At 46.5% G+C, this 23,461-nt stretch overlaps 1 protein-coding gene across 2 annotated transcripts; it reads left to right on the top strand.

The window, feature by feature from the left end:
• The first annotated feature begins 4,137 nt into the window (after positions 1 to 4,137).
• LOC111859571 (poly [ADP-ribose] polymerase tankyrase-2) lies at positions 4,138 to 21,500 on the top strand. 2 transcript variants are annotated; one of them, XM_023842364.2, is made up of 27 exons: positions 4,138 to 4,775; positions 5,459 to 5,683; positions 6,030 to 6,125; positions 7,160 to 7,196; positions 7,478 to 7,553; positions 7,724 to 7,818; positions 7,892 to 7,958; positions 8,073 to 8,259; positions 8,346 to 8,467; positions 8,965 to 9,056; positions 9,182 to 9,260; positions 9,419 to 9,590; positions 9,816 to 9,895; positions 9,993 to 10,138; positions 10,379 to 10,544; positions 12,074 to 12,293; positions 12,484 to 12,593; positions 13,492 to 13,680; positions 15,346 to 15,583; positions 16,482 to 16,558; positions 16,995 to 17,115; positions 17,338 to 17,435; positions 18,158 to 18,232; positions 18,741 to 18,846; positions 18,940 to 19,126; positions 20,022 to 20,178; positions 20,260 to 21,500. In XM_023842364.2, exons 1-27 carry the CDS (start codon positions 4,562 to 4,564, stop codon positions 20,320 to 20,322), a joined length of 3,495 nt encoding a protein of 1,164 aa, XP_023698132.1. In that variant the 5' UTR covers positions 4,138 to 4,561; the 3' UTR covers positions 20,323 to 21,500. The 2 variants fall into 2 exon arrangements, with proteins under 2 accessions (XP_023698132.1, XP_023698133.1); XM_023842365.2 differs by lacking the exon at positions 13,492 to 13,680 and having other exon boundaries at positions 4,149 to 4,775.
• Positions 21,501 to 23,461: the final 1,961 nt, after the last annotated feature.

Below are 23,461 nucleotides of genomic sequence, written 5' to 3'. Positions count from 1 at the left end.
TAGGCCACGTGTTAATCATCAATTTTTTGTGACATACTAAATATTTACATGAATGGCTGCAATACAAATATAAACATGTCTAACAATGATTAAACTGTTAGTAAGTTTTATGATTAAAATCAATACTTCTCTTTCAAAAAACACTCCTGATGGTAAAAAAGGTATTTTAGTACCGCACTTGTTATCTGATGTAAATATTACTAATGTTAAAGTTTGTTGCTGGTTACACTGGAAATTACAACAATCAGTGGTAGTATATATATATATATATATATTTCAAGAAGTGATTATTTTAAATACCATGCAGTTTATTCAATATTTCACAAATTTAAAAGGGAATATACATTTACATTGCTCCCGTTACAAAGATATTGTGTTGTGAGTTTTTAGAATACTCTGTAAAGTTACAATGGTTACATCTCATGCTCAATGCATTCTGGTAATATTGGATAAGCTGTATGAAAAATGCTTGGATAGAATACAAAATTTCAGTTTATCAATCAGTCTGTTTTCAACAACTTATCCTAGTGAGGGCTGTGGGAAATATCACTTTAAAAATGTTTCCTATGTACTGTATGGATATTTTAAGAACAAATATGTGAGCATCTACTTTTAGTATACGGCAAACTAAATTAAGTGTGGTATGGTGTCTCAGCAAATGACGCTGTTGTCTTATGTCTCTTGGAGTGTGTGTGTGTGTTTTTTTGTTGGGGGGGCGAGGGGGTTCAAGTCAAGTTAAGTTCCCTATGAAGGACTGACATCCAGTCCAGGGTGTCTTACGCCCTCTGCTACTTAATTTACATAAAACACATCTGGAGTTAAAATGGGCATTGACACCAAAACATGGATTATCACTGGGATGTGTCCATAATAACCTCTTTAGTTGTCTGTATGTAGTAAAAGGTACGGCACAGTAGCACTTAATTTGACCTTTTTAGCATGAACCCAGGCCGCTTCCTCTCTCCGTAAGTAGCCGACCTGACTTCAGGCACGTACTCGCAGACCTTTGCGACGAGAGACGGCTGGCTGTCAGGAGAGGAAAACTCGCGCGGTGATTGGCCAGAAAGTTTAGCTCATGGGAACCCGGAAGTGCTTGGCAGTCTGCCTTGCTGTGTTCACAGTAGCGTGTTCAGGCTTCTGCGTTTGGCAGCGGCGCTGAAGTACGTATTTCATGCTGCTAAATCTGAGTAGCAGTTTTACTTCACATGAAAGATTTCAAAGACAAAGATCGTCTGCAAAGAAAAGCATATAATCCACAGTGACTGCATTTTGCTAAAATGATTTATTTGTAACACTATCTAACAGCTCGAAGCTTGAAAATCATAAATTGACAGTTTCTTGTGCAGCAGTATATTTGAACATATTACTTAATAAAGAAACAAAAATATAATCTGTCGCAAAAGGCATAACAAAGAAATGGAATTGTTGCAGTTACTTTCAAAATACTTTAGATTACGAGTTCTATTGTTTTTTTTGGTTAAAATGAAAAATAGTGTACAATATATTCAAGCTTCCCAAGAGAACTATGGACCCGGTGTACAAAGTATGTTGTACAGTTTGTACAAGTCATCTGGACAGACTATTTTGAGATCTTCTTATGCAATATTGGTTCTAGAGGAGTACTATCTTATTGCAAACAAATTATACACTTGATGCAAAGAATTTGCAGCTACTCTAGTTATAGTCTTAAACATACATAATAATAACCATTGTGAAAATCCCGGGACCTTAAGTGATGCATAGATGTGTATAAGGTCAGACCACACACAAACCACAGATAGGCCTAACGCACACGCAAGGCACATATTACAAAAAAGACACAGTGCGATGCAAAGTCTGTATGAAATTCCCGAATTTGACAACTTTTTAACATAGGACATGGGACACAAAGCAGGCGGCACCATGCAGTGTGAATTCCTGGCGGCGTGCCTAGCTGAGAAAGGCACCGTCAGATATAGAAGTTGAAATCCCGTGCTCAAAATCGCAGGAAGGAATTTCACCGTCATATTTTTAGTTGAACGATGACAGGTTGAAATATCATAAATCACTCTCTGCAGAGAAGAGAGGGGCAACGAGATCACGATAAAGGACTTCAGAGCCATTACCAGTGCTTAATGATGGTCTAAGTCACCATGTAATACTATATTAACTATATTAACTAAGACTAAAGTAACAAACAATGACCTCTAAATTGTTACAGAAGCTGCTGTTTAAAGAGGTTTAGTCCTTACTTTTACAGACTATGGTATGCAACGTTAAGACTCCTTATGCAATAAAACTCATGGGTTAACTGCATTCAGTTACGCTACACCTGTTGGAGATTTCGTTGAATGAATAGAGCTGGAACCTCCCCAGTCTGTGACGGACACAGTGGGACGTGAGTCTATTTTTATTACAGCTGTCTCAAACAGATGCCTTTGACAGGATTTCAGCTCTATAGCGCAGAGTGGAATTACATAATCTGCCCTTGACCAGCTATAGTTACTTCATGACATACTGGCTCTGTCTGAAAGCTTTCACCCCACCGGTCTTTCATCACAGCCTGCAAACACACGGCACGGTGGGTGGAATTTGAAATGAAAAAAAGGCATTAATCTGTCGCAACGTTCACACCAATGTGCAGCACATTTATGTGATACGCAACAGAAGTATGTATAGTGACCAGACCATGATGAAATTAGCAGAACCTATCGGCACCCATTTGGGGCCGTTGTCATACAATGTAACAGAAAAGCAAAGTTAAGAGGATGGTTTAGTGTTATATTCTCTGATTAAAGTGAAAACCCCGCATAGGGCAAGCAGGTATAGATAATGGAGAGATGGGTATGTCTCTAACAAAAGATGTCCCACCTCAGGCAGTAGTCAATCCTTTAAATGTAATAATTCATAATTTATTACATTAGTGACATATTGTGATGTATTTCCTTATTTTTCTTCTGCAGGCCCTGATTTAGGTTAGGCTATACATTTATTAAACTTAATATTGCTTCCTCAGAAAGTCTAATAACAACCATTTAGCAGTTCATTAGAAATCTACCCGTTAGCATATCATTTAAAAAGATTAAATTAACGATCAACCACAACCAAAGTGTGGTTTTCGTAAAGATCTGTCTGAGTCATGGTGTGTTAGCAGTGTAACGGTAAAATAAGCTGCTTTCATTGTGACAGACACTGTAGCTCTGCAGCGTGCTGCAGGCTGCGACGTGAGTGTGCCGTTTGTGTAGTCAAGCATTATCAGCAATGAGATCCTATTGACTTACGGTGTACTTCATTTTATCCGTCCATTTTACATTCCTACCCATTATTCTGGTCAGGGTCTTGAAGTGGGGGAGGGGGGTTGAACCACGTACTGTAGGACCAGGTTACAGATAAGGGGCACACCCTAGATGGCATGCCAGTCCATCGCAAGACACATGTACGCACTCCCACTTATAAAATAGATCACCACAACTTATTCAGTTTCAAAGATCTGCTCTGTGGTCTGTTTTTTTAGAGAAAAATATTCTTTAAACTTATGGAAATGGATACATAGTATTTTTGTTGACAGATACTTGTATGGATAAGAGATAGATGCTTATGTGAGCCAGATGATGAAATATGAAATGACAGGGAATGACCTTGTAACACAGCGTTTCTTTGTACTTATGTACTTTGTACTTAAGAAAATTTTACATTTGCATCAATATTCCTTATTATAGATAGAGTTACTGCTCAATAGTGTGGGAGATGTTTCATGAGTCTCCCTGGATATTGTATCAAGGTGCTGAATATAGGCCTACATAAAACTGAAGAAACGTTTCCATGGAAACGTTTTCATTTTTATTGCATCATTTTAGAAACGTATTCTAATAAAGAACAATTGCTATAGGTGCATAAACCAGTAAAATCAATATGTAAAATGATTTTTATTAATAGCAGTTTACATTACTTCGAATTTATGTAACTGTTTTGCAATCTGCTTTCGTAATTGTGCGTCTACTACCACCTAGTGTTGATATGCTGTATTTAAAAATAGGCCAATGTTTTCCTTTCTCTTTAAACTGTCCTTATAGGGTTTAGTCCGTTTGAAATACATCAGATGATTAAGTTTAATTCAATAATAATCATCATCATCGCGGGATTCTGGCTGCGATGAAATCCTGCCGCTATTTCGAGACGCGGGGGCTGCGCTGCTTTGCGCTCGTCGCGGTCACGTGACTCGCGGAACGTCACGCTCTCTGGCAGAAACACTGGCGGCCGCCGAGATGTGGCCTCTGGCGGGCATCCTGGCCGCTTTCGCCCCGCTCACCGCTGACTGATTCCTCGCACATCTCGGCAGCGTGTCACGGTTCGGGCGACGTGAATCCGCCGTTGGACGGTCTGCATGGCGCGCCGTTGTCGGCTCGGTTGAAGGACGTTCTGGGGTAGCTGTCATGGTTGTGGGCGGTTGAAGGCGCCCTTTACAGATCGGCGAGACGCCCCCTCGGAGACCCTCTACCACCACCGTAAATAACAAACAGCTCACGCCGCCCAGCTAAGGCCGCCACCCGCTCGCTAGTCAGCCGCCAGCTCCCTCGAACTGATGTCGACCCGGCGCTGCTCCGGAGTCTCCGGCTCGGCTGGTGGGTCGCCGTCCCCGGGCGCCGAGGCCCCAGCCTCCGCCGACCCCGCGCGGGAGCTATTCGAGGCGTGCAGGAACGGCGACTTGGAGCGTGTCAAGAAGCAGATAAGCCCGGAGAGCGTGAACAGCCGCGACACGGCGGGCAGGAAGTCGACGCCGCTGCATTTCGCCGCCGGTGAGGCCCTCCGCCGCGGGGCTGCCTGCGGCTTTCAGCCGCCCCCTCCCCGTTAACGCCAGCTTGATGGGGCGCCGCTTTACCAAGCGTTAATGTTCAACGATTTACTGTCGGCGAATATTAAATCCTCTGGCGGGGTGCGCGTGTGTGTGTTTGGGTGTAGTTAGCCGGGCTGCTAACCAGCTGTGGGGGGGGTGGGGGGGGGTTAGCTGGGTATATACTTAACTAGCAGCTGGACCAGAACGATCAGTCAGTGCGGGTGACATGACAGGCACTAAAACAGTATCCCTGTTGTTATGGACGTTGATATTCCTGTCTTGATTATTTTTAGGGGTCCAAGCTTCATCGGTGCTGGATACCTATTATTATTATTATTATTATTTATTATTATGTATTTACATCTTTGTGTTGCATTTCATACTCCTAATTCAATTTGCAGATTGATGTTGTCCAATGTGCATAAAATACATCGCTTTTTATCTAATTCAGTCTTGCGTGGCAGGGCTTGTGTTTTATCTCTTTGATGACGGTGTAGCCCGATCCTTTTCAGCTGCTATTCATTTTCCAATCACTGTGGAGTGATCAGTGTGTTTGAGAATGACGAGCCGATGGCACGATGGCCGGCCGCGTCGTGTCCTGCCTGGGGATGCGAGTTGAGGTGTCTCCTCTTCCGTGGCCCTCAGGCTTCGGCCGGCGGGACGTGGTGGAGTACCTGCTGCAGAATGGGGCCAATGTGCACGCCCGTGACGACGGCGGGCTCATCTCTCTGCACAACGCCTGCTCCTTCGGGCACGCCGAGGTGGTCAGCTTACTCCTGCACCATGGCGCTGATGCCAACTCCAAGGACAACTGGAACTATACCCCCCTGCATGAAGCCGCCATCAAGGGCAAGATTGACGTCTGCATAGGTGAGCCGTATCCTCGATGGACTCTGTGGCTCTGTTTTGAATTTATGGAAGTTCATCCATCTGCTGCAAAGTAATTTACTATCTGCAGGTTTAATACGAAAAATGTTTTTTCTTTTTGAATTTTATTGCAATAAATGTATATGATATGTATTAACATATTATGAAATTATACTGTGTATTTAAACTGTTCCACAATGCATGAATAGGGTGTGTGAGTTGGTGCCGCGTATTCTGTTCAGAAATGCTGTGTGATTGAGCACATTTGCATATCACAGCCATGACTGTGGCTCTCGCCTGTCGATTTGCCTTTGACTTTGCCTGAGGTTTTTTCCTCCGTCTCCCGCAGTGTTGCTCCAGCACGGCGCAGACCCGACCATTCGCAACACGGATGGAAGGACTCCCCTGGATCTGGCGGAGCCGTCCACCAAAGCCGTGCTGAACGGTGAGCGCGGGGTCCATCCAAGCGGGCTAACCAAAAGCACCGCTTCCCTGCCCAGGCGCCAAAACCGTCTGTATTCATCAAATTCCTCGCCCTGCCTGACTTTAGTCTCACTTGCCTTTTCGGCAAATAGTTAAGGGTGAGATAGATTAACTCATCTATCTTGCAGCTTTCACCAGATCATTCTGCCCACTTTAAGTGGCATCTTCAGCAATTAAATAGATTTTTAGATGTTTCTTGAAAGACATCATGGTTGTTGTGGAATGACATCTGATTTTAGCAGCGCAACCTCTAAAAATAAAGGTTATCTAATAGATGCTGTTTATGCAATATATTTACTGCTTCGTTTTACTAAGCATCAAAACATTGTTTATGCTTGTATATCCATGGCTGCTGCCAGTGAAATAACATAACTAAGTCTTATATTGTTTCGTGAGTTGCTGAGCGTAATCCAAAACTATGGAGAGTGTTGTTTGATCAGCAAACATAGTGATCAGCTGTTATATACCATCTGTATCCTTAACACCGTGTCGAATGTCTCCGTGTCGACAGTATACTTTGCTTTTTGCTTTACGTAATTACAGAAATTAACGTTATACACACTGTAATATTTATGTTTCAGGACCTTACAGAATTAAATGTTACGTGGTTCACTGGTGAAAGTAATTTTTTGTGATGGCTGTGAAATATGTATTTGATGGTCTGTTTGGAAGTGTTGAAATCAAAATGAAAGAAAGACAATCCACTTCAATGTCATGCAGCTCGTCTAGAAGATGGTTACGCATATATTTTCCCATCTGGTACAAAGCATTAAGCATTTCTGTTAAAAAAGCGCTTGTGGTGTTTAGATATGGATGGCATTAAAAATTTTTGGTATAATTTCTTTCATAGTAACTCACCATTTTAACTACATAGCTGTTTTCTAGTAGTAAACAGTGTGCTTTTCTAAATGGGGGTGGGGCTTGCTGGAGAATATTGAATCTTGTTTAAATACCTGTTTGCTTACAAAAATAATGTGTCCTTTTCCCCCAATGTAGGTGAATACAGAAAAGATGACCTCCTTGAGAGTGCGAGGTGCAGTGTGCCAAAATTCTGTTGCTATTTTGTCATTAGATGCTGGGCGATTTCAGTAGCTGCGACAATTTACCTGCTTTTTACACAAAATTACGTAATCACTTCCTAGGGATATTTGGTACAGTAATCTGTTCAGTTTAAGCAGCTTTACATTACAGCAGATGTCCTATTCGTCCTTAAATCGTTAATAACTGTGGCTGCTGAAATTTTTCTTAGTTAAGACTTTCAGGCATTTTAACGGTAAGTAATGTTTCTTATTTTTTGCTTCCGTTGATTTTCAGGAGCGGAAACGAAGAAAAACTGATGTCCCTTCTGACACCGTTGAATGTCAACTGTCATGCCAGTGATGGAAGGAAGGTAAAGGCAGTGTTTCTTTATACACATGAAAAGAAACATTTCTGAACAAAACCTATATATAAATGTAGCTTCTATGTCGTACAACAACATGGGGAGATGCGTTATTTACGTGATTTGTAAGAAGGTGTGTGATCGCGGGGTTGAGAAGGTCCTCTGTTCCCCGTCCTCAGTCCACCCCCTTGCACCTGGCAGCGGGATACAACCGCGTGAAAACGGTGCAGCTTCTCTTGCAGCACGGCGCCGACGTCCACGCCAAGGACAAAGGGTAGGCCGCATTCCCGTGTTGCCCGTACGCCGTAATCGCCGCCGCCGCTCACGCTGCCCTTGCCTTTCCGCAGCGACCTCGTGCCCCTGCACAACGCCTGCTCCTACGGTCATTACGAAGTGACAGATTTACTGGTGAAGGTGAGTCGGGCTGACATGGCGTGAAGTGTTTCTTGTGGAACGTTCCGGAATTATGGGTCAGTAGAGTGCGTGTTTGGTTCCGTTCCTTTCTAAGCACCCCCCCTTGCCCTGCAGCATGGTGCCTGCGTCAATGCCATGGACCTGTGGCAGTTCACCCCCTTGCACGAGGCGGCCTCGAAGAACCGTGTTGAGGTGTGCTCCCTCCTCCTCTGCCACGGGGCTGACCCCACCTTCTTAAACTGCCACAACAAGAGCGCCATCGACCTGGCGCCCACCGCTCAGCTCCGTGAGCGCCTGGCGTGTGAGTGACCCTTCCTCCCTGACCCGGTGGCCAGCCTCCAGGTTGACGGCACACTGACCCCTTGTGGCCACCCGCTGTCTCTGCAGATGAGTTCAAGGGTCACGCCCTGTTGCAGGCCTCGCGGGATGCGGACGTGGCTCGGGTCAAGAAGCACCTGACAGCGGAGTCTATTAACTTCAGGCACCCCCAGACCTACGAGACGGCGCTGGTGAGCGTCTCAGCCAGAGTAAACGGGGCCGCAAGTCTTTATTCACCAGACCTTTGACGTCTGTGCTCGTTAATCTATCATCAGCTTCCCAATAATTCCATTTTATCATGCATATAGTTATACAAGCCTGATCCCTTCCAGGAAAACACTCATTAGCTAAACACTCATCACAAATTAATTCTCCTTTATACCGCTTGTCAATTTTTTATTAGTTTTAGAGGTCATGTGTTTCCTAGTGCAGCCCAGATTGTAGATGGTGAGATCATAAAAATGGTGGCAATCTTAATCATACTCCGCGACCATGACGACATCGGGGAAGATTCTAGAATTTTTTCGAAGGCCCCGAAAGCAGTGAGAGGCGCTCATACGCCCAATGTTTATGGATAGTCGGGCCACTATGTTGTTTGAGCTGCTAGTTAGGTTGCTGTTTGTATTGCATGCTGTACATGAATGTCAGTCAATCTAAAACACACTTCGTCTTTTTCGTCCCCTTACAGCACTATGCGGCTGCCTCTCCATATCCAAAGAGAAAACAAGTGTGTGAACTACTGCTGAGGAAGGGGGGCAATATCAATGAAAAGTGCAGAGAGTATGTGACTCGAGTCTGCCGTCTTGCCTCTAGGGGGCGCGCCGTCGGTTTATTCCTCTTATGCGGCTGCTTGATCTGCTTGCTGGAACATGTATAACTTGAAAGTGTGCGTGTTTGTGTCCCAGCTTTCTGACTCCGCTGCATCTGGCTTCCGAAAAGTCCCACAACGACGTCATCGAGGTGCTTGTGAAACACGAGGCGAAAGTGAGTCTTGTTTTTCACGCTAACCGTGAGAGATCGGGGTCGGCCCTGGCCGGCCGCCGTGCGAAGCTGCCAGTTCGTTCCCTGTGTCTTTGAACATCTCCACAAAGACGCTAACAGCTGGGTGGGGTCCCGGTCCCCCCCCCCGTCTGTGTCCGCAGGTGAACGCCCTTGACAGCATGGGCCAGACCGCCCTGCACCGCGCCGCTCGCTGCGGCCATCTGCAAACCTGCCGCCTGCTCCTCAGCTCGGGCTGCGACCCCCTCATCATGTCGCTGCAGGGCTTCTCGCCCTCCCAGATGGGCAACCAGAGCGTGCAGGAGGTGCTGCAAGGTACGCCGGGGGGTGCCTCGCTGCTCCCGAGTACTTAGCGTCAAGCAGTGCGGTAGAATAGCTAGCTATTTTTACGAGATTAAAAACTGTAAGTAGCTTTTGGCAATCGAGCATCTGGAGTTTAATTACCGCGAAGTTCCAGATTTAGCGTATCCCTCCGGAGGGTGATGGGCTATTCTCAGTGTAGCCATTACTGATTTCCCTTTGTGCCTCCTCCCTGTCCAGAGGGCGTGTTTATCGGAAACTCGGACGTGGACCGGCAGTTACTGGAGGCGTCCAAGTCTGGGGACGTGGAGATCGTCAAGGTGAACGGCGCCAAGACCTCGTTACCGCGTGCCGTCTGCTGGAAGCGCTACAGCGGCGTGGCTGTAACGACCTTCTGCCCTCTCCTCCCCCACGCAGAAGCTGTGCACCCTCCAGAACGTGAACTGCAGGGATGTGGAAGGCCGCCAGTCCACGCCCCTGCACTTTGCGGCCGGGTACAACCGCGTGGCAGTGGTGGACTACCTTCTGCAGCATGGAGCTGACGTCCATGCTAAAGATAAGGGGTACAGTCACACCCCTATCTGCGACAACGGGGGACAGATATAGGCAAAATAATCCTACAGTTTGAGTTTTGAGAGAAACATGCACTACTTCCATTAATTGTTTGATTATGTTTCAGTTCACATTTAGTCACCTAGGAAATGTTTGCACCTGAGCTCTGTGGCGCATGTGCAAACTGTAGCCCCTGGAGAGAGTGTTTATTGGCTGTTTGTGCTGAGCGGCCTGTCATCTCCTCACGACAGGGGCCTCGTCCCCCTGCACAACGCCTGCTCCTACGGCCACTACGAGGTGGCGGAGCTGCTGGTCATGCATGGCGCTGTCGTCAACGTGGCTGACCTGTGGAAGTTCACCCCTCTGCACGAAGCCGCTGCCAAAGGCAAATACGAGATCTGCAAGCTTCTTCTCCAGGTACGGAGGCTGTCTTTTATCTCACCGTGATCCGTGACCAGGAGCAGAAATTTCATGTGCCACTGTGCGTGGCAGTACCAGAGCTCACCTTACGGTGGCACCAGCAAGGTCACATAATGATGGCATAATAGGCAAAGTCACTTACTTGAAATCTCTAAATATCCAGATATTAAAAATATTAGTTTTGCTTAAAAGCATGTTATAGTAGCAAGTGAATAGTGTGACAGAATGTCGTAGCCAGTTTTACTGTCAAGTAGAATTGAATCTTACCTTGTTTTCTGTTCCTCAAGTGTTCACAAAAGTTTACTTGTATATTATGGCATGTTGGTTTGGGGAAACCTCAAGTAGAGATTTGTTTTGATGTATTTTTAATGCAGAGTTATGATGAGACTTCCTTTTACCATAAATTGAAAGATTTTTTTTTTGTCGTTCTGAATATATTGCTCCACTTTCAATAATAATAAAAAAAAATACTATTCCCTAAAAGTCCCGTTAGTCCGTAGAGGATCAAAGCCGTGTGCTTACAGCCTTTTTGGATCGGCGCTGTCCTTTAAGTGTTACAAAAGCCTTGCAGACAGAACTATTAATGGCTGTCTTCTGCTGTTGAAAGGATTTGTTTCCTCTGTTCATTAGGGGCACTCTGCTCGCTTTTTGAAAATGTTTCCTGGGCAGCCGGCTGGTTTGAGATTGGGGGGCATTATCTGCCCATCCATCCATCCATCCATCCATCCATCCATCCATCTTTCTTTAGTCGCTTATCCAGTACATGGTCGCATGCAGGCTTTGCCAGGAAAGGCAGGGGACACCCTGGATAGGATGTCAGTCTATCACGGGGCTTGCAGTCACAGACTAGGGGCGACACCAAGTCACCTGACCCTGTCTCTGGACCGCAGTACGAAATCCGAGTGTCCGGAGGAAACCCGAACGACATGGGGAGGGATCTGCAGTCTCCCCACACACACTTTGCGGGGGCAGCATTTGAAATGGCAAATAAACCCACAGCTGTGCATCTCAGTAAGAGTGATGGGGGAGGGGGGGGGGTGCTGGCTGCAGTGAAGGGCCAGTGAGTGTTTCAGAGGGCGGTCTGCGATGAGCACCATCTCAATGGTGGCCTAAGCCAGTGGTCACCAAGCAAATCTAGACCTCTCAGCAGATTTAATCACTGGGGGATTTTTCAGTATCAGTGGACCTTAGCTTGGTGCAGCTGATGGGGAAAAAATTGTTGGGGACCCCTGACCTAGCCTGCATTCACCCGTCATGTTATTGGATCCGTTACTTACCACCATAATCCATAATACCAGTATGAGCACAAGGGGTGCCAGTTTGAGCCAAGAGTTGTGTGTATACGTATTTTATTTAGATATGTGGAGTGAGAAGCTCCGCCTGCTGATTTGCATATTTACTTAGATGGTTATTCCTCCATCAGTCTGCTAGACCTTTATTGGCTTATGGCTGTGGATACCTTAACAGACCGTGAGCGTGAATAAAAGAGCAGACAGCAGTGACCGGGTTTCCCCGTGTGTCCACAGCACGGCGCCGACCCGACCAAAAAGAACCGTGACGGGAACACACCACTGGACCTGGTGAGGGACAGTGACACGGACATCCAGGACCTGCTGCGGGGGGACGCCGCTCTGCTGGACGCGGCCAAGAAGGGCTGCCTGGCGCGTGTGAAGAAGCTGTGCAGGCCTGACAACGTCAACTGCAGGGACACGCTGGGCCGCCACTCCACCCCGCTGCACCTCGCCGGTGAGCGTGTGCGGGCCCCGTCGCCATGGCGACCTTGCCCAGAGGTCGCCCTCGTGTTTCACGAGCACCTCCGGTGACGTCGTTTGTTTATACCAAAAGCTGATACATTCTCTGCTGATACTCTTCATATCACCCTGAGGCTGAATTAGCACTCTTTTTCTGTCCGACACTCTCTCTCACTCTCTCTCAGCTGGATACAACAACCTCGAGGTGGCGGAGTACCTGCTACAGCACGACGCCGAGGTGAACTCGCAGGATAAAGGGGGCCTGATCCCACTGCACAACGCTGCCTCCTACGGGGTGAGTCCCCACCCTGCGAGTCATGTGTCCTGCTCAGAGATTCACCCCCCGCCCCTCTCACCCCCCACCCATGCTCCGAAGGTCCACGTTAGGGATGATGAGCGACGTTAACAATCAGCTCACTCCGGGAGACAGAGGAAGGCTCTTCATCCTCCTCCAAGGGCTCTCGAGAGCCGAAGTACTAATCAGCCTTTGCGGCTTAGCCCCGCCCCCCTGTCATATGTAAAGGAGGCCCCTCCTTGCTGATTTACATTGCAGACGCCGTTTGTCCCGTCGTCCTCCAATCAGGGGGCCGAGTGTGTCCGCAAAGTGCGTCTCCACACAGTCTGCATCTTGAGCATGTCACTGAAGGTTCTGGACGTGTTGGCCAGCAGATCACTGTGTCCCTTGTAGCTGGTGGGACGGTGTGGCCTCTTCACTCATCTGAAAGGTCCCCCCCTACACCCCCCCTACCATTTCCATCTTCTTCTTCATGTCTGATTAATCCGTACACTGTGCTAGGAGGGCTCACACGCACACACACGCAGAGCAGTCACACACCAGTTCGCCTTTCTGTCTTTGTGAGGTTTCCAGCTCGATCCATCAGGTTACCTGGACGAAGCTCAAGATGAATGCCAATTTTTTTTTTCTCTTATTGAAAAAGCTTGGAGAGTTAAAAAATAATAAAAACAATTTATTCGTGAAGATGTTTTCAAAGCATCTGATATTGAAGAGTCACTGTCTTTCCGGGGCCTTTATCTCGAATCCACTGCCCACAAAGACAGAAAAAAGGGGCAAGTAGATGGACACTACCAGCAGACAGATTGGGGGGGGGGGGTGGCAGGTGGGTTTGGGAGGGGCGGTGGGGCGTGGATTCGGTGCCGCAGCAAGCCAGCGTACGTGTGTTTCCATTTCGCAGCATGTGGATGTGGCAGCTTTGCTCATCAAGTACAACGCATGCGTGAACGCCACAGACAAGTGGGCATTCACCGCGTTACACGAGGCCGCGCAGAAAGGCCGGACCCAGCTGTGCGCCCTGCTGCTGGCGCACGGCGCTGACCCCACCCTCCGCAACCAGGAGGGCCAGTCGCCGCTGGACCTCGTCACGGTACCTGTGAGCTCTCGGTGTTCCCGCCCCTCCTGGAGCCCACACACGCCCTCAGTCACACGCCCACAAGCCAAAAAACATCACGGCTTCCTCCCATTTCCTGATCTTCGTGGATGTCTTTGTCACTGATCCGTTCCCATCCCGCGATGCTGGTGACATCACGACCCTTTCCTATAATTATAGACAGATAAGATTCTCCCATTGGTGGGTAATCACCTAGCCAATGAGCTGCCTCAACCTCCTCTTCATTTTATTTATTGGTTCGTTTAAGGCATCAGCATTGATGAGAAATGAATGTAGCCTGTATTTCTTCTAGTTTCTGTTTGTGTATTAGGAGTGTAACTCTACACAAAATTCACAGTTCAGTACAAAAGTTTGGTGCACTTTCAGTATAGCAGGGAAAGTAGACTTTGTTTAGAAATTATTTTAAAGCTGCAAACACAAACAAATTTAGGAACAATCGTACAACAAAGGGAATGTCTCTGACCTAAATCTGTCTGAATAACAGAACAGACACACTTATTTGCACATTGTAAAGAAAAATAGATAAAATAAGACAAAAATGTAACATAACAATCATAATGAACTAGATCCTGCCTAAATCCTGTGTTCGCTGCAAGTATAGTCGCATTTCTGTAGCGATTAAAGCCGTAATTATATTTTTCAATCCAGTCTGAATCTCCCGCAGTAGCGCTTTAGAGACTAACATGCAGAGGCTCTTCCCGCTTTGTGCCGTTCGTACACACGCTCCGGTAACGTATCCAAATTCGATATGACTGAGCTCACAGACAGCCTTGGTCTTATTAATTACTAGTGCTGGTGTATTTTGGGAAACCACAATGTTTCTGAACCAGCTATTATGACCGACTGAAACCAGCATTAGCCATAACAAGCTCACAGCCTTGGTTGGCATAATGATCTACTAGTGCAGGGGTGTCAAACTCCAGTCCTGGGGGGCCGGAGCCCTGCGTAGCTTAGTTCTTTCCCTGTTCCACCACAAATGATTCAGCTCAAGAGCTGTGTGGTAATTAGCACAAGGAGCTGAATCAGGTGTGTTAAGTGAGGGGAAACCAAAAACTGCAGAGCTCTGGCCCCCAGCACTGGAGTTTGACACCCCTGTACTAGTGAATTTAAATTCTGCCCTTGTCAGTAAATGCATTCACACGTTTCATGGTGTGTACAGAACCGGAAATGAGGTATTGAACGGAGTCTGTCGGTCTGTATCTGTCTGTCCATATGTGTCTGTCTGTCACTGCTGTACCTTGCAGTTAGTGTTGAGGCCCTCAGTCTGACAGCATGGTGCCCTGGTTCAGAGAGCCTGTCTCTCCTCATTTGAGGGCTCCCTCCTCCGTACTGATGTCAGCAAGGTTCACGGTTTCGCCGGCGGCTCTGGCGCCGTGGGCCGGGTGTGACTCCATCAGTCGTTGCTTGTGCACACGCGCATCCGAGATGCCAGCCGGCCGCCGATCCCGCCGGGGTGGGGGGGGGGAGAGTGTGGCGCCATGCCGCGCGGCTGCATGTCCTGTTTTGTGCCGGTGGTGCCTGGTGAGTCTGTCGGGGGCCTGTGGCCGTGTGGTGGTGTTTCCCCCCCCCTCCTTGTGACATGTTGTGATGGCGGTCGCTCGCTGTCCCTCGTTCTCACATGGCCCCCCCCTCCCGCTCCAGGCAGATGACGTGCGCGCTCTCCTGACCGCAGCCATGCCTCCCTCCGCCCTGCCCTCCTGCTACAAGCCCCAGGTCATCAGCATAACCGGCGCCTCTGCGCCCTCTGCCCTGCCCGCCGGCCCCCCGGCCGGGCCCCCCGGCGGCGCCCTGGACCCCCAGGGAGGCTTCCCCGAGCTGCCTGCTTTGATGGGCACGGCGGGAGCCGAGGGGGCCACGGAAGTGGACAAGAAGGAGCCCGGTGAGTCGGCAAAGCTCGTCCTCACCGCCACGATTGTTCACAACAGCTGCATTTGCACTTTCTGGAATATTGCTGAACATATTGGAGATGCCTACACATGTTTTATAAGAGTGAGACTTGCAAAGGAGACCTCTAAGGTGAGGTGGATTAATTGGATTGGTTTATGAAAATGGGAGCCGGCAAATAAAAAATGGGAAGTGAGTATGACCACTGCATGGCCCTGCTCATTGGATGTTCTAGGGGGGGGCACTCTTTCTGATTTGTTCTGATTTGTCCTCTGGATTACCGGTTTTGTTTTCACAACATGGGTTCACCTATGGTCATGAGCTGTGGGTAGTGACCGAAAGAATGAGGTCGCGAATACAAGCGGCCGAAATGGGTTTCCTCCTTAGAGATAGGGTGAGGAGCTCGGTCATTCGGGAGGGACTCAGAGTAGAGCCGCTGCTCCTCTGCCTCGAGAGGAGCCAAATGAGGTGGCTCTAAACACTCAACTAGGGTTAGTTCATAGTCCCAAGATCCAAGGGGTGTCAGGATGCCTCCTGGATGCCTCCCTGGTGAGGTGTTCCGGGCATGTCCCACTGGGAGGAGGCCCCGGGGAAGACCCAGGACACGCTGGAGGGACTATGTCTCTCGGCTGGCCTGGGAACGCCTCGGGATTCCCCCAGAGAAGCTGGATGAAGTTGCCGGGGAGAGGGAAGTCTGGGTTTCCTTGCTTAGACTGCTGCCCCCGCGACCCGACCTAGAAAAGCAGTAGAAGATGGATGAATGGATGGGTTCACCTTTGCTGGTCTTTGGTGTAGAGTTGTTATCCTGTATATTGTTCCTCTACTGCAGTCTGTACTCTCTGTTGACCACCATCAAAATGCCTCCTTGGGAGTTTGACAGTTCTCAGTTGCAGGTCTGGACTTGAGCATCGATCAGTTCCTCAACAACCTTGGACTGGAGCAGCTGCTGGAAATCTTCGAACGGGAGCAGGTGAGGAAGCCTGCCAGACGGGACTGAAGACCCCATGATGTCATTTGTGCAGTTATGTAGATGAGTGGCTTACAGTTGACCCCAGTGTGAGGTCATAAACGGTGCAAAGCATTTACAATTTACTTATCTGATGCTTTTATCCAAAGCGATTTACAGTAAAGAGAAAGGCGATAATTCCCTGAGATATAAACCCACAACCTTCGCATTTACTATGGTGCCCTACTTGTTGAGGTAGAGGAGCAGGGAAGCAGTTCAGGGTTTTATTTTGTATCCCATGTTAAACTATACAGAAGAGGATTTTAGTTTTATTTATCAGTAAATGAAGTTATTGCGAATTACAAAGCAGTGATGCATGTGTTCCATTTAAGAGGATTAAGATGAGCTGATTGGACACGTTAGCCTCCGCTGGCCATGAATCCTGAGCCTCTGTCACCAGATCACCCTGGACGTTTTGGTAGAAATGGGCCACAAGGAGCTGAAGGAGATCGGCATCAACGCCTATGGACACAGGCACAAAATCATCAAAGGAGCAGAGCGGCTGATCACGGGCCCGCAGAGTGAGAGAGCCCCTCGCACCTGCGTCACCCGCTGTTTATATTCAAGCCTCCAAGGGGCCCCCACGCTCCCAAGGGGCCCCCACGCTCCCAAATGTCGTTCGTCCGCTTTGTGAACAGGAGCTGATGTCGCTCTGTTTTAATAAGGTGGCTGAATGGTGTTCTGGCAGGATGTCGGCCCGGGACTGAGTGGTGTCATAAGCCTGTGAATTTCCCTTGCCGTAGGCCTGAACCCGTATCTCTCTCTGAACACCGCGAACAGCGGCACCATCCTGATAGACCTGGGCGTCGACGACAAGGAATTTCAGTCTGTGGAAGAAGAGGTACTGCTTCGTGGGGGTGGGGGGGGCAGTGCACTCATCTAGGGGTATAATCCACATAGTTTGGGTACGTCTTTGCTTCGTTTTCAAAGTTTTTTTTTTAATGTTTGCTCAGAAATGCTGGGACAAGGCTGCGTCAGCCTATTTTAAAACCACATTCGTTTGTCACGATGACCCCCCCCCCCCCCCCCCCCCCACACCATGTGAGACTAACCTGTGGATATGATGGAGATACTGAAGCAGGGGATTTTAATGTCAGAGTCAGGGTTTATTTATTAGTCTGCATGTTTATCTTAAGCACATTTCTGTTTGGAATATCGAGTTTTCTATGATTGACTGTGATTTTGTCTTGATTGTATGTTTTTTGAATACTGCTACTAATAATCTTTATTTATTTGGCACGTTTCGTACATGAAATGCAGCTCAAAATACTGTTTACGCAGCTGTACCCTTGTTTACGCAACTATGGTACAGGTGGAAGAAGGTATAGAAAGAAGGATTGAGAATGTAAAAATGAAAATGTCAATTAAGTAAAATAAATACAACTCACGATTGTTCTACGCCTCATGCCACCACCTGGGCCAAAAGAAATTTCTTGTACTTTTTGTACTTGGAGAATAAAAGGATTCAGATTGTGATTTTGTAGGGGTGCGACGTTAAGGGTCACTAGTTACCGGGCAGGCGGTGTGTGGGTCTCCGTCACGCCTCTGTCCCGTGTCTGACAGATGCAGAGCACCGTCAGGGAGCACAGGGACGGCGGCCATGCTGGGGGCATCTTCAACAGATACAACATCGTCAAGGTGCGTCCATCAGGCTGGCGTTTGAATCAGGACCCCCCTGGGGGCCCTTTACTTTCTGCAGGTTATTATTCAGTTCCTGTCTGTCCCCAGGATTGTCTTTCATTATTGTCCTGTCTGTCCCCAGGATTGTCTTTCGTTATTGTCCTGTCTGTCCCCAGGATTGTCTTTCATTATTGTCCTGTCTGTCCCCAGGATTGTCTTTCATTATTGTCCTGTCTGTCCCCAGGATTGTCTTTCATTATTGTCCTGTCTGTCCCCAGGATTGTGTCTTTCATTATTGTCCTGTCTGTCCCCAGGATTGTGTCTTTCATTATTGTCCTGTCTGTATTCATCCTGTCTGTCCCCAAGATTGTGTCGTCGTCTCCCCAAGATGACGCTGTTGTAGTGAGTGGGTTGGTCTGTAAGGGGTCCTCACAATGCTGTTTCTGTAGTAATGATTGATTTAAAAGCCTTTCCTGAATGCCACCCTTTTTTATCATCCTGTTGTATATAATGTCTTTTTATCCAGATACAGAAAGTGTGCAATAAGAAGCTTTGGGAGAGATACACTCATCGTAGGAAGGAGGTGTCAGAGGAGAATCACAATCACTCCAACGAGCGGATGCTGTTCCACGGTAAGCGTGCCGATCCCCTGGGCTGTGAACGGTGCCCCCCCCCCCCCCACGGCGAGCCCTAAAGCCGCACGCCGCCGGCCGCTTGCCTTGCAGGTTCGCCGTTCGTGAACGCCATCATCCACAAGGGCTTCGACGAGCGCCACGCCTACATCGGCGGCATGTTCGGAGCCGGGATCTACTTCGCGGAGAACTCCTCCAAGAGCAATCAGTACGTGTACGGGATTGGAGGAGGGACCGGCTGCCCGCTCCACAAGGACCGCTCCTGCTACGTTTGCCAGAGGTGCGCACTCACACCACCGCGTTGCTGGAACCCTGAACCCGTATCTCTCTCGTAACACCGTCTGCTACAATGGTATCTGAACACACATTTTTGCATAAGTCATTTAAAATATAGAGGAGCAATTTTAGAGTGTATAGTATTATACACAGTAATAATGTACATCCTCTAGAGATCGGCGATTTATTTATCATGTCTTTCATACTAATATAATATAAAATTTCTGTGAAAAAAGTTGAGAGCATTTTTTTCCCTCGATCAATGGAATATATCCGTAGTAGTAGTAGTAGTAGTAGTAGTAGTAGTAGTAGTAATAATAATAATATTGGGGTAGGCAGCATGGTGGTGCACTTAGCATTGTTGCCTCACACCTCTGGGACCCGGGTTCGAGTCTCCACCATGGCTCCATGCGTGTGGAGTTTGCATGTTCACCCAGTGTCATCCTGGGGTTTCCTCCATGTACTCCGGTTTCCAAATTGCCTGTAGGTGTGAATGGCGTGTGACTGGTGTGTGAATGTGCCCTGCGATGGGTTGGTGCCCCATCCTGGGTTGTTCCCTGACTTGCACCCATAGCTTCCAGGTTAGACTCCGGACCTCTGTCATCCTAAATAGGACAAGCAAGTAGAGAAAATGGATGTATTATTATTATTATTATTATCGTTATTGTTATGCTATATTCATTATAATTGTAGAATTATTGTAATAGTTTTGTTATATTTATTATTATCATCATCGTAATATTAGCAATGTGTAATATGCAGTGGATAATGGAGCAGCATGTAGATGCTATAAGGTGCATTAGCGTAACTCGTGGTTAATCACCATAGAGAGCGATGGCCGTTTTGAAGTCCCATAAAAATTGGGGGCTAATTTCTGACGAGGTCTGTCTGCCCCGAAGACATCTGCTGTTCTGCCGTGTGACCCTGGGCAAGTCCTTCCTGCAGTTCAGCGCCATGAAGATGGCTCACTCGCCGCCGGGCCACCACTCAGTCACCGGCAGGCCCAGCGTCAACGGCCTGGCACTGGCCGAGTACGTCATCTACCGCGGGGAGCAGGTATAGCCCCGCCCCCTTGGCCCTCTTAGCCCTGCCTCCAAACCAGACCCCGCCCACCCACCATTTCTCTTCCCCTCGCAGGCCTATCCGGAGTATTTGATTACGTATCAGATAATAAAACCAGAAGGGAATGCCGACGGATAATCCTAGAGGAACGGCAGGGCAGACGGCCTTCCAGTGCAGCGGCCCCCTGCAGAGAATGGGCCCACAGCTGTACTCACTGCATGACGATATTTATACAGTGTATAAAATGTCCGTTCCCTCTGTTTTTCAGTTTTAATGATCAGCACTTTATTTACCAGTGCGATTTCTGACATAGAGCTCAAGCTGAATCTGCAGGGTTGTCTCTCCCCCCCCTCCCCCCGCCCCCTTCTTTCTGGTTATTTTAACGTGTAAGTTTTAGAACATGAAAAACTGAAACTCGCCATTTCCAGTGTCCATCACTGTAATATCACTACAGCGAGTAACGGGAAGCTTTTGGTGTTTCACAAGCACATCTGAGCAGTGAAATTATTTATTTTATGAAATTGTATATAATTCTTTTTGTACTATATTAATTTATTTACATTTATTTTATAAAGATGTTCATAACCTTCACTGATCAGTGAGGTTTTTTTTTATTTTCTTTCTGTTTTTTTCTCTTTTTTTTTTTTAAATCCAACTTCCCAAAACCCCTAACTCTTCACCATTATGCTTTGTGTTGCGAAGATGCTCCCATTTTTAAACCACTGGTTTCCATAGCTACAGTTAAGAAGCTATTATTCATCCTAATGTGAAAATGATACCAGCGAGAGATTCCAGACAAGTTACTACAGAGAGTTTTGTGGGTAAGGATGGCTGTTATCTGTAAGCTCCTCGGAGAACCAAAGCCAATATATCTTCTGTTAGAGTCAACAAAGGATTTAAAAATAAACCCCTCTGTTGTTTTACCTATGTGAAACCCCCCCGCAGAAGAAACTGATGGAATTGGATGTAATTTTTGAGTCTGAAAATGGGTTTGTTTATGGATTAAGATACAATGTCTAAATTTGGAAGAAAAAAAAAAAACATTTATGTTCTTCTTTTGGGGATGAAATGTTGAATGCGCTGTTTTACCCGGTGTGTCATTAGATATACTGTGATTATGACACTAATATGCTGTCGTCGCATAACGTTTTCCAAAGCGCCCGCTTTATGTGCATGGTATTCCTGTTAGGTTCGATCTTGTGATGTCATGTATGAAAAATACCTGTTTAGTGCTGCTTCTATATCATGTGGCAAAAGGTGGGGAAATTTCCACTCGATCCCCTCTGGAGCCAAATAAAAATCGATATAACACTTCAGTTCTTTCTTCGCGGTGTTCATTTTGCGAAGTATAATGCTCTGTGGGTTTCGCAGCTCCACAGATTCTGAAATGTCTGCATTTGCGGCGGAAATCGATCTACCGATGATGTGGAGGTGAAAAATAATTTGTATGTTTTGCACCAAAAGTAGCGGTTCCAAATCTCATCTTACAAGACAGTTTTATTTTTGAGCTGAGAAATAATGTTTTTAAGAGGAAAAATACAACTTTGGATATAGGTGCTGTCTGTCGCTGGCTGCCACATCCTATTTTTGTTAGATAACAAAGTCTGCAGCAATCACTTCAGTCACAGCAGTTTTTGTTACAATATCTATTAATATGATAGTTATATCATCTATATAACAACTATTATATTACTGTTAATTTATTCTTATATGCTGTGTGTAGGTGTCCTGTAAACCATGCATAGCATTCCTGCAGAATGTCCTGTCTTCTGTCATGTTTCTGAATTTCATGTCCGTCATTTTGATGAGTCTATCCAGCTCTTTTCTTGCTTGCACAACCTAATGTTGCTCTGATTGTGTGCAGTTGGTCCACATCCCATCCTTAGTTCAAATATATAAAACTAAATACGCGAAAATCACCACTTATTCCCCATTGTAGTCTTTTAACCTTTTTTTTTCTAATTTTCCAAATGAAATTTACAGGTATTTTTAAATTCCATTAGGTGGCGCTGTTGCTTATTTTATGAACGTCACCCCAATTGGGAAATAGTTAAAATCTTGGTTATGAGTTATTATTAAATGTATTATATTCATCCTTAGTAAACAGAACGTACTATACAAAAACATAAATGCATAGTATCAACGACACTGATTCCGATATTCTTAAGTCTTTTAGGTGCATTAAATGGAAATAGACCCAGTTGTGAACAATACTGGAAAAAATAATTAACAACATAATATTTGACATTTTTTGCAGTACATGTTGCAGTACTTAGAAAACAAAAAAGTTGAGGATAAGTCATTTACTCAAAATAAACTATATAGCCAAATAACTTTATCTACCAACATCAAATAAGGTGGTGCTGTTGTGAGTTGTGCCAACCAAGCGATTGGGGGGGGGGGGGGATTGTGACCTTGGACCCCCAGAGGATTTTTCTCTCCTTACTTGGGACTTCTTGGTTCCTCTCCTCCGTTGTCTTCTGCTTTCTTTATTTCATTTCTTTCATTCCTTTTTCCCGTTCTGTATTATTCTCTCTAATGCTGTATTAATGTTTCACAACACACCCATGTTAAGCACCTTGGGAAAAGGCGCTATATAAAAATAAATTGAATCGAATAATCACTGCAATGTACTAAGGTAGGTAGTATACAGTAGGTAGCAGTCAGGGATGCTATAATGGAGGGATGGGGTGTTACAGTGATTCCAGGGGCCCCAAATAATCAGAACATAATTGGATTAGTCTGAATTGGGGCCCCAATATATAATGCTTTTATGGGGCCCAAAATCTCTACACTGTCAGAAAAAGGTACCAGTTTGTACCTTTGCTTGTCACTGGGACTGTACCCTCAATGGTCTGCCAATTGTACCCTAGTTGTAGGTAAATGTGCTTTTTAAGGTACAGAACAACATTAATGTACCCCAAAGGGTACAAAAATGTTCCTCATAGCCCATTATCCAAAGGTACAAAATGGTACCCTTTTTCTGAGAGTTTAGTGACACCCCTGCTTTGGAACCGTTAACAAGAAAAAAGAATCAGCCTGCTGTACCTTAGTCCACAAAGTTCTTCATCAGCCCTCTTATTAAGATGTGCATTTGCACTTCACAGTTAAGTTTTTTGATGTGTACTGCAGATATACTTTTGTTGTTGAAATATTCTTTAACTATTCAGTCTAGATCAGGGATCTCCAACTCCGGTCCTGGAGAGCTAATATCCAGTTGGTTTTCAATCCTACCTGGCTTCTGATGAGCCACACCTGTTCTCAGGTAAATACCAGG

This window comes from Paramormyrops kingsleyae, chromosome 20 (genome assembly GCF_048594095.1).
Source record: "Paramormyrops kingsleyae isolate MSU_618 chromosome 20, PKINGS_0.4, whole genome shotgun sequence".
Lineage (NCBI taxonomy): Eukaryota > Metazoa > Chordata > Actinopteri > Osteoglossiformes > Mormyridae > Paramormyrops > Paramormyrops kingsleyae.
This window is presented reverse-complemented; position numbering and strand designations above follow the sequence as displayed.

What these genes read in the sequence shown, in the direction of transcription:
- LOC111859571 (XM_023842364.2), top strand. Translation starts at nt 4,562, where the DNA reads ATGTCGACCCGGCGCTGCTCCGGAGTCTCCGGCTCGGCTGGTGGGTCG. An exon ending in ACAGATACAACATCGTCAAG is followed by an intron (nt 18,233 to 18,740) that starts GTGCGTCCATCA and finishes CTTTTTATCCAG; the next exon opens with ATACAGAAAGTGTGCAATAA. An exon ending in TCCTGCTACGTTTGCCAGAG is followed by an intron (nt 19,127 to 20,021) that starts GTGCGCACTCAC and finishes TCTGCCCCGAAG; the next exon opens with ACATCTGCTGTTCTGCCGTG.